General features: G+C 44.8%; 1 protein-coding gene across 3 annotated transcripts in view; it reads left to right on the top strand.

The window, feature by feature from the left end:
• Nucleotides 1–11,522, top strand: part of atg4a (autophagy related 4A, cysteine peptidase) — a 26,665-nt gene extending 15,143 nt beyond the window's left edge. For 2 of the 3 annotated variants that reach the window (XM_079835112.1, XM_079835114.1), the window contains exons 10-13: nt 1,821–1,966; nt 5,893–5,949; nt 6,024–6,135; nt 10,116–11,512. In XM_079835112.1, the coding sequence (XP_079691238.1) occupies nt 1,821–1,966; nt 5,893–5,949; nt 6,024–6,135; nt 10,116–10,180 (380 nt within the window). In that variant the 3' untranslated portion in view covers nt 10,181–11,512. Of the gene's footprint in view, nt 1–1,820; nt 1,967–5,892; nt 5,950–6,023; nt 6,136–10,115 lie in introns of all 3 variants that reach the window. The other variant, XM_079835113.1, reaches the window with a different exon arrangement.
• The last annotated feature ends 201 nt before the right edge of the window (nt 11,523–11,723 follow it).

Raw genomic sequence — 11,723 nt, 5'->3', positions numbered from 1 at the left:
ATTCAGGAACGAAGCATTTGACTGTCTTAATGAGCGAGTCATTGAATCATTCGCTCAACCAATTCATTCAAACGGCTGATTCATTCAGGAACGAAGCATTTGACTGTCTTAATGAGCGAGTCATTGAATCATTCGCTCAACCGATTCATTCAAACGGCTGATTCATTCAGGAACGAAGCATTTGACTGTCTTAATGAGCGAGTCATTGAATCATTCACTCAACCAATTCATTCAAACGGCTGATTCATTCAGGAACGAAGCATTTGACTGTCTTAATGAGCGAGTCATTGAATCATTCGCTCAACCGATTCATTCAAACGGCTGATTCATTCAGGAACGAAGCATTTGACTGTCTTAATGAGCGAGTCATTGAATCATTCGCTCAACCAATTCATTCAAACGGCTGATTCATTCAGGAACGAAGCATTTGACTGTCTTAATGAGCGAGTCATTGAATCATTCGCTCAACCGATTCATTCAAACGGCTGATTCATTCAGGAACGAAGCATTTGACTGTCTTAATGAGCGAGTCATTGAATCATTCGCTCAACCAATTCATTCAAAACGGCTGATTCATTCAGGAACGAAGCATTTGACTGTCTTAATGAGCGAGTCATTGAATCATTCGCTCAACCAATTCATTCAAAACGGCTGATTCATTCAGGAACGAAGCATTTGACTGTCTTAATGAGTGAGTCATTGAATCATTCGCTCAACCAATTCATTCAAACAGCTGATTCATTCAGGAACGAAGCATTTGACTGTCTTAATGAGCGAGTCATTGAATCATTTGCTCAACCGATTCATTCAAACAGCTGATTCATTCAGGAACGAAGCATTTGACTGTCTAAATGAGCGAGTCATTGAATCATTCGCTCAACCAATTCATTCAAACGGCTGATTCATTCAGGAACGAAGCATTTGATTGTCTTAATGAGCGAGTCATTGAATCATTCGCTCAACCAATTCATTCAAACGGCTGATTCATTCAGGAACGAAGCATTTGACTGTCTTAATGAGTGAGTCATTGAATCATTCGCTCAACCAATTCATTCAAACAGCTGATTCATTCAGGAACGAAGCATTTGACTGTCTAAATGAGCGAGTCATTGAATCATTCGCTCAACCAATTCATTCAAACGGCTGATTCATTCAGGAACGAAGCATTTGATTGTCTTAATGAGCGAGTCATTGAATCATTCGCTCAACCAATTCATTCAAACGGCTGATTCATTCAGGAACGAAGCATTTGATTGTCTTAATGAGCGAGTCATTGAATCATTCACTCAGTAAGGAATCGCTGCTGTGTGTTGCTCAGTGATGTAAAACAATCCTGTGTCTTTGTTTGGAACTATTTTCGTTAGCGAAACAAAGCTAAAACAGACAATATTGTGTTTAAAATGTAAGTCACTTAATATTAACTTCTTGTTTATTAAACTGTTGTATAAAATCAATATCACGTTTGTAATCATGCAGATATTTGGAGAAAAAGACGAAACTCTTCGTGTGATATTGACTATATTAAATAATATAATTATAAAGACACACAGAGGTATTTTTGGTCCTTATCTTGAATATTGAGGGCATTATAGATGCATTTTAATGGAGTAAATCACGCAGTGTAAGTGTGTTTGTGTAAACTGAGGGATATACTCAATAATGTCAGATTTCAACAATCATAGACGATATATATCGCACATCCCTACTGTTTTGTATGAGGATGACTTCTCTTCTCCCCAATGATTCCTATGAGCATTAATCAAACAAGTGATGCTTTCTGCTGTAAATGTGTCATAGAGGCATCATCATTTGTTCTCCAGATGACGAGTTGATCTATCTGGACCCTCACACTACGCAGCAGGCCGTGGACTGTGAATCAGGCAGTGCTGTGGACGACCAGAGCTATCACTGCCAGAGGACCCCTCACCGCATGAAGATCACCAGCCTGGACCCTTCAGTGGCCCTGGTGAGAGAGCCCACAGCCCAGAGCCCACAGCCCACAGCCCACAGCCCACAGCCCACAGCCCAGAGCCCACAGCCCACAGCCCAGAGCCCACAGCCCAGAGCCCACAGCCCAGAGCCCACAGCCCAGAGCCCACAGCCCACAGCCCACAGCCCAGAGCCCAGAGCCCACAGCCCACAGCCCACAGCCCACAGCCCAGAGCCCACAGCCCACAGCCCAGAGCCCACAGCCCACAGCCCACAGCCCACAGCCCAGAGCCCACAGCCCAGAGCCCAGAGCCCACAGCCCACAGCCCAGAGCCCACAGCCCAGAGCCCACAGCCCAGAGCCCACAGCCCACAGCCCAGAGCCCACAGCCCAGAGCCCACAGCCCACAGCCCACAGCCCACAGCCCAGAGCCCACAGCCCAGAGCCCACAGCCCACAGCCCACAGCCCAGAGCCCACAGCCCAGAGCCCACAGCCCACAGCCCAGAGCCCACAGCCCAGAGCCCACAGCCCAGAGCCCACAGCCCACAGCCCACAGCCCAGAGCCCACAGCCCAGAGCCCACAGCCCAGAGCCCACAGCCCAGAGCCCACAGCCCAGAGCCCACAGCCCAGAGCCCACAGCCCACAGCCCACAGCCCACAGCCCAGAGCCCACAGCCCACAGCCCACAGCCCAGAGCCCACAGCCCACAGCCCACAGCCCACAGCCCACAGCCCAGAGCCCACAGCCCACAGCCCACAGCCCAGAGCCCAGAGCCCACAGCCCAGAGCCCACAGCCCAGAGCCCACAGCCCACAGCCCACAGCCCAGAGCCCACAGCCCAGAGCCCACAGCCCAGAGCCCAGAGCCCAGAGCCCACAGCCCACAGCCCACAGCCCAGAGCCCACAGCCCACAGCCCACAGCCCACAGCCCACAGCCCAGAGCCCAGAGCCCAGAGCCCAGAGCCCACAGCCCACAGCCCACAGCCCAGAGCCCAGAGCCCAGAGCCCACAGCCCAGAGCCCACAGCCCACAGCCCACAGCCCAGAGCCCAGAGCCCACAGCCCAGAGCCCACAGCCCAGAGCCCACAGCCCAGAGCCCACAGCCCACAGCCCACAGCCCACAGCCCACAGCCCAGAGCCCACAGCCCACAGCCCACAGCCCACAGCCCAGAGCCCACAGCCCACAGCCCACAGCCCAGAGCCCACAGCCCAGAGCCCACAGCCCACAGCCCACAGCCCACAGCCCAGAGCCCACAGCCCACAGCCCAGAGCCCACAGCCCACAGCCCACAGCCCACAGCCCACAGCCCAGAGCCCACAGCCCACAGCCCACAGCCCACAGCCCACAGCCCACAGCCCAGAGCCCACAGCCCAGAGCCCAGAGCCCACAGCCCACAGCCCACAGCCCAGAGCCCACAGCCCAGAGCCCACAGCCCAGAGCCCAGAGCCCACAGCCCAGAGCCCACAGCCCACAGCCCACAGCCCACAGCCCAGAGCCCACAGCCCAGAGCCCACAGCCCAGAGCCCACAGCCCAGAGCCCACAGCCCACAGCCCACAGCCCAGAGCCCACAGCCCACAGCCCAGAGCCCACAGCCCACAGCCCACAGCCCAGAGCCCACAGCCCACAGCCCACAGCCCACAGCCCAGAGCCCACAGCCCACAGCCCACAGCCCAGAGCCCAGAGCCCACAGCCCAGAGCCCACAGCCCACAGCCCACAGCCCACAGCCCAGAGCCCACAGCCCACAGCCCAGAGCCCACAGCCCACAGCCCACAGCCCAGAGCCCACAGCCCACAGCCCACAGCCCACAGCCCAGAGCCCAGAGCCCACAGCCCACAGCCCACAGCCCACAGCCCACAGCCCACAGCCCACAGCCCACAGCCCACAGCCCACAGCCCAGAGCCCACAGCCCAGAGCCCACAGCCCACAGCCCACAGCCCAGAGCCCACAGCCCAGAGCCCACAGCCCACAGCCCACAGCCCACAGCCCAGAGCCCACAGCCCAGAGCCCACAGCCCAGAGCCCACAGCCCACAGCCCAGAGCCCACAGCCCACAGCCCACAGCCCACAGCCCACAGCCCACAGCCCACAGCCCACAGCCCACAGCCCACAGCCCAGAGCCCACAGCCCAGAGCCCACAGCCCACAGCCCACAGCCCAGAGCCCACAGCCCAGAGCCCACAGCCCACAGCCCACAGCCCACAGCCCAGAGCCCACAGCCCAGAGCCCACAGCCCAGAGCCCACAGCCCACAGCCCAGAGCCCACAGCCCACAGCCCAGAGCCCACAGCCCACAGCCCTCTCTCTGCTTCAGCTTCTGTGGGCTTGGAAAACACCTGGAGTTGAGATGTGTTTGGAGGATCAGATCACAAGGAGACGATCATAAAATAATCAAATGTTCATAATGTAATCATTTTCTCAAAATGTAATCATGTCTTGGGCACATAATGTAACAATTTTTACATTATACATTATAAACTCACATTGCCATGTTTTCATAATTTTAATAGCTTTTAAAACGTAAAAAATATTAGTATTCCCTTAACAGTACATTTAAAAAAAATCTAAATCCAGTCTTAAATTACCTGCGAAATGCAACGCATGCACACACACACACACTCGCACGCACACAAGCACATGCTCTCACACACACGCACACACTCACGCACACTCACACACTTACACCCACACTCGAACACTCGCACACACACTTGCACGCGCACACACACACACACTTACACCCACACACACACACACACTCGCATACACACGCGCACACACTCTCAAACACACCCACACACTCACTTACACCTACACACGCACACACACACTCGCATACACACACACACACACTCGCATACACACGCGCACACACTAACAAACACATCCACACACTCACTTACACCTACACACACACACACTCGCATACACACGCGCACACACTCTCAAACACACCCACACACTCACTTACACCTACACACGCACACACACACTTGCATACACACACACACACACACTCGCATACACACGCGCACACACTAACAAACACATCCACACACTCACTTACACCTACACACACACACACTCGCATACACACGCGCACACACTCTCAAACACACCCACACACTCACTTACACCTACACACGCACACACACACTCGCATACACACGCGCACACACTCTCAAACACACCCACACACTCACTTACACCTACACACGCACACACACACTCGCATACACACGCGCACACACTAACAAACACATCCACACACTCACGTACACCTACACACGCACACACACACGCGCACACACTCACACACACATTTTTTTTTGTTTTAAAAACTTTTACAATTATGAAAATGACATTTTTGGTGAGTTTATAATGTAATGCATTTCTCATAATGTAAAATGTTTTATTACATCATGATCTCAAGACAAAAATTATTCTAGTATGAACATTTGATAACAACAGTAATGTGTTGTGCATTATATGCAGTTTTTACATTATGAGTTGATCAGATTGTGATATTAAAGGTGCAAACCTGGCAGATCAGATCAGATTTAAAATACAATAAAAAAAAAAAAAGACTTACTGGAAATAAATCAAAACTAATGCTAAAACTGAAATAACTAAATAGTAATATTTAAAAACAAAATCTCGTCTAGATCACATTTGCCCCACCAACGTGTTTTTATGTTTTTTTGCATTGAAACGTTGAAAATCGGATTGATTTTGATTTTGTTTTAAATGTGCATTTTAAGATAATACCGTTGGATATAAAGCAATGAATTAAAGCATTTACCCTCAGCCCACGTCCCTCAATCTAGAGCCTGTGAAACACATTCAAAGCTGAGAACACTTCCAGACCAATAACTGAGCCAATGAGCCAAGCGTTCTGGGTTACAGATGGCGGAGTGTGTGTAGGCTTTGCTCTCATTGGCCAGTAACCGTGAGTGTCTGTCCCCAGGGTTTCTTCTGTAAGAGTGAGGAGGACTTCGACAGCTGGTGTGATCTGGTTCAGCAGGTAAGACTGGCTCCACATCTGCTGGCTTGCTTTATGGTTTCCACGGGCTCTCATTATTCCTCTCTGCTTTAAAGGAGCTCCTGAAGAACAGAAACCTGCGTATGTTCGAGCTGGTGGAGAAACATCCCTCTCATTGGCCGCCGTTTGTTCCGCCCACAAAGCCAGATGTGCAGACCACAGGAGCAGGTAATGTGTCCGATCCTCACTTCCAGACATTAAAGGGTTAGTTCACCCAAAAATGAAAATTCTGTCATTAATTTCTCACCCTCATGTGGTTGGACACCCGTCAGACCTCCGTTCATCTTCAGACACAAATGAAGATATTTTAGTGTAAAGCTGATGCTGAGAAAGGCTTCAGATAGGCCTCCATTGGCATTCAGTACATTCACACTCACAAGACCCATAAAAGGCACTAAAAACATCGTTACAAAGTCCATCTCACCACAGTGACTCTACAATAATTTTACGATGCGACGACAATAGTTTTTGTGCGCAAAAAAAAATCTAAATAACGCCTTTATCCAACTTGTTCTTGTCTCCCGTGTGTGTCTCCACGACGCATGCGTGAGAATATGAGCAGATCCGGCGTTCGGGAATCCATGAAATGCACACTTTAGCCCCATTTTGAGCACTACACCGAGACCTAAAGCACGATCAATGTAGAATTCAACAGCTTAGATACGTCTTCCTCTGCTTGTAAACAAATCTCTTCTGGTCATCTGTCCGAACGCCGGATCTGCGTCATATTCTCACGCATGCGTCGTGGAGACACACACGGAAGACAAGAACAAGCTGGATAAAGGTGTTATTTTGATTTTTTTTTGCGCACAAAAACTATTGTCATCGCATCGTAAAATTATTGTAGAGTCACTGTGGTGAGATGGACTTTGTAACGACGTTTTTAGTGCCTTTTATGGGTCTTGTGAGTGTAAATGTACTGAATGCCAATGGAGGCCTATCTGAAGCCTTTCTCAGCATCAGCTTTACACTAAAATATCTTCATTTGTGTCTGAAGATGAACGGAGGTCTGACGGGTGTCCAACGACATGAGGGTGAGAAATTAATGACAGAATTGTCATTTTTGGGTGAACTAACCCTTTAACACCTGCTGTTGAGATGTGTTTGGGTCGATCGGATCACAAGTGGACGACGTTAAATACAGGTGTACATTTCTGAAACGTCCCCAGATCAAATTTGTTATTTTGTTAATATTTTATCTGTAGAAAGACAAACATATATAATGATGAAAGCCACAATATTAAATATCACAGATGTGTATTGACTGAGTTTTGTTGAGTCGGTCAAAATGGCGATTTTCACCTGAGATCTGGAGCCAAATTACAGGAGGTAAACATGACTTTAGAAAGACGGCAGCATCATTGTTTTATTTTCACACAGAGATTGGTAGATCTATTAGTGAAATCTGTTGACTTTATCAATCTGTGTTGCATTATAATCCAACGGCGACCGCTCAAAAATGGGAAATAAGCACTTCTTGTGTCATTTTCCCCAAGTTTGACTGCCTGTAACTCAAGAAGTATTAAAGATATCTCAATATCCTTTTAGATTCTGGTTCTTAACACACTTTTCTTGTGGTTTCTCCATTTTAAAGGCCCTCGATGGTCCAATCCCAGAGATATTGAGATCTCAATATGGCTCCGTGAGTCATTTGGTAAAGTTCAGTGGTCAAAAACTAAACGTGGGTCACTTTGCCCACAGCTGATACTTTTTACAAACATAAAACGTAACTCTCTGAGTGTCATAAGTATTGTTTTTCTAAAGTTTGAATGCTTGTAACTCTAAAAGTATTCAAGCAACAATTATCCAAACCATGTTTCTGAAATGAGATTTGGAGCCAAATTAGAGGAGGTAAAAATGACTTTAGAAAGACGGCAGCATCATTATTGTATTTTCACACAGAGATTGGTAGATCTATTAGTGAAATCTGTTGACTTTATCAATCTGTGTTGCATTATAATCCAACGGTGACCGTTCAAAAATGGGAAATAAGCACTTCTTGTGTCAATTTCCCCAAGTTTGACTGCCTGTAACTCAAGAAGTATTAAAGATATCTCAATATCCTTTTAGATTCTGGTTCTTAACACACTTTTCTTGTGGTTTCTCTATTTTAAAGGCCCTCGATGGTCCAATCCCAGAGATATTGAGATCTCAATATGGCTCCATGAGTAATTTGGTAAAGTTCAGTGGTCAAAAACCAAACCTGGGTCACTTTGCACACAGCTGCATTTAAAGATGAATATCGTTAGAATAAATATTGTTTAAACTAGAAATGTATCTTGTTTGTTTCCCTTATACACAATCGCATAAAATTATCGATAAACCTCGAAGTACCAAAGATCCACTGAAAATGGTTGAGACACATTAACTTGCTTTTATAAAATGTGTATTTATAAGAAACTATATTTGAATCAGTTTTGGGGAGATTTGGAAGATGTGATTTTGTTGAGTTTAACAGCTTCTGAAGCTAGCAAGAGTTCAAATACGCAGAATCGTAACTACACGTTATCACATTGACATCCCAATATCTCTAGAATTGACCCATACAGGGCCTTAATAAAATAAAGAAAATTTGGCACTTTTTAGGTTATGTTCTATGAAATTGGTTTGATAGAGGGAAACAAGATACATCTCTATTTTCAGTATTATTTGTTCTTCAAATGTTCTTCTTTAAACACAGTAAGTATCAGCTGTTTATTAAATTGCCTAGATTTGGTTTTTGACCATTAAAAATAGGTAAAATTCAACAATTTAGACATGGAGTCAGGTTGGGGTCCCTGTATCTATGGCACTGAACCATATAGGTCCTTAAAAATGAAGATTACAAAAGAAAAGTTAATTAAGAATGAGAATCTAGGAGGATATTGAGATATCTTGAATACTTTTAGAGTTGAAAGCATGCAAACTTTGGAAAAGGAATACTTATGGCACTCAGAGAGGCGTGTTCTCTGCAGTTGAGCTGATAGAAAAACACAGATTCATTTCTAGTTCCAACACTATTTGTTCTTCAGATATTCCTCTTTAAATATAAAAAGTATCAGCTGTGTGCAAAATGGCCCACATTTGGTTTTTGACCACTGCAAATTGACCAAATTACTCATGGAGCCACATTGAGATCTTAATATCTCTGGAACTGAACCATCGAGGGCCTTTAAAATGGAGGAACCACAAGAAACGTGTGTTAAGAACCAGAATCTAAAAGGATATTGAGATATCTTTAATACTTCTTGAGTTACAGGCAGTCAAACTTGGAGAAAATGACACAAGAAGTGCTTATTTCCCATTTTTGAACGGTCGCCGTTGGATTATAATGCAACACAGATTGATAAAGTCAACAGATTTCACTAATAGATCTACCAATCTCTGTGTGAAAATACAATAATGATGCTGCCGTCTTTCTAAAGTCATTTTTACCTTGTGTAATTTGGCTCCAAATCTCATTTCAGAAACATGGTTTGGATAATTGTTGCTTTAATACGCTCAAGAGTTACAACAAGCTTTTAAACTTTAGAAAAACAATACTTATGAAACTCAGAGAGTTACGTTTTATGTTTGTATAAAGTATCAGCTGTGGGCAAATTGACCCACGTTTGGTTTTTAAGCCACTGAACTTTACCAAATGACTCACGGAGCCATATTGAGATCTCAATATCTCTGGGATTGGACCATCAAGGGCCTTTAAAATGGAGAAACCACAAGAAAAGTGTGTTAAGAACCAGAATCTAAAAGGATATTGAGATATCTTTAATACTTCTTGAGTTACAGGCAGTCAAACTTGGGGAAAATGACACAATAAGTGCTTATTTCCCATTTTTGAGCGGTCGCCGTTGGATTATAATGCAACACAGATTGATAAAGTCAACAGATTTCACTAATAGATCTACCAATCTCTGTGTGAAAATACAATAACGATGCTGCCGTCTTTCTAAAGTCATGTTTACCTGCTGTAATTTTGGCTCCAAATCTCAGATGAAAATGGCCATTTTGACCAACAAAAGAGACGTATTTAAACACCGGGTGTGAATGTGTCTCCCTCATCTACTCGTGATCCGATCAGCTGTGAACAGGGCGTTCGATATTTCAACATGCTGGATAACTGTGGGAAAGTGAATTTGTGTCTCATAACCTGAACGTCATTCTTCTTCTAGAGTTCATCGAGTCCCCAGACAAGCTTTTCGAGTCGGAGGAGGAGTTTGAGATCCTAAACGTGTGACGTCCGAAGCCTTCCTCTGCTCCACAAGTGCCTCAGATCAACACCACACGCAAAAACCACCAGCGTCAGTCTGGGGTTAACCGGAGGAAGGACAAGCCCAGGATCCCGTAGCATCTTTGTGTGGCGTTTAGCCTGGCTCAGAGGCCTGTGTTTTTAACTACGGACACACAGAGCCTGTCCGGTTGCATGAACGGTCTCGTACTGTATGATGGAGTGGCTTTACACCTCAACACTCGACCTCCTGACCGCAGGAGAGCCACCATATGCAGAAGAACACTCAGTGTTACTTTAGAAAACCTCACTGGGTGAAAAAGTGCCTCTATTTGACGTATTTATGTTTCTGACTGGTAAAGGTGACGTTTCCTTTCCTCATTAATGGGTTAATTATTTCACCCACCCCTGCACATCTGTAAATATGGCTTCAAATGAAGATATTTAAATATGATATCGTGTTTCGGATTGGTCCTATCGCTTTTTTAGAACAAATAAACTACCTAATTATGATTTCCTGTCATCTTTTCACTGTCTTTGTGTGTTTGTGACAGAAAACTGGATTCTTCGTTGGTTGATGTATGAAATAATGTGAGCTTGGACCACAAAACCAGTCATATGGGTCAATTTGATGAATCTTTCCATTGATGTGTGGTTTGTTAGGACAATATTTAGCTGAACTATTTGAAAATCTGGAATCTGAGGGTGTAAAAACATCTAAATATTGAGAAAATCTCCTTTAAAGTTGTCCAAATGAAGCCCTTAGCAATGCATATCACCACTAATAATACATATTTACGGTAGGACATTTACTAAATATCTTCATGGAACATGATCTTAGTATTCTAATGATTTTTGGCATGAAAGAAAAATGTATAATTTTGACCCTTACGATGTATTATTGCCACAGATATACCTGTGAGACGCACGACTGCTGTTGAGCTCCAGGGTCACATGATCTTTAATGAAAGAATGTATTGCCCTAAATTAATGAAACATAAAGTACAGATAAAAAATAGTAATGTTTCCAAACTTTTGATACAGTACCAGTCAAATGACTGGTCTCTTCTGCTCATCAAGGCTGCATTTATTTGATAGAAAAAACAGTAATATTGTGAAATATTATTACTATTTAAAATAATGGTTTTCTATTCAAATATACTTCAAAATGTAATTTATATCCTGTGATCAAAGCTGAATTAATCATCATTACTCCAGTCTTCAGTGTCACATGACCCTTCAGAAATCATTCAATATGAGGATTTATTATCAATGTTGGAAACGGTTGTGCTGATTAATATGTTTTATAACCTGTGATACTTTTTCCAGGATTCATTGATGAATAAAAAGTAAAAAAAATAACATTCATTTAAGTTTTTTTTGTAACTATATACACTACTGTTCAAACGTTTGCGGTTCCGGTTAGTCATTTGTTTGTGCTTTTTTTAAAAAAGAAATTATTACTTTTATTCAGCAAGCATGTGTTAAATTGATAAATAAGTCCTGAAAAAAGTATCCCAGGTTCCAAAAAAATATTAATAGCATCAAATCC

Source organism: Gobio gobio (assembly GCF_949357685.1).
Source record: "Gobio gobio genome assembly, chromosome: 14".
Lineage (NCBI taxonomy): Eukaryota > Metazoa > Chordata > Actinopteri > Cypriniformes > Gobionidae > Gobio > Gobio gobio.
Note: the sequence above shows the minus strand (reverse complement) of the source record. Positions and strands in the feature narration are given on the sequence as shown.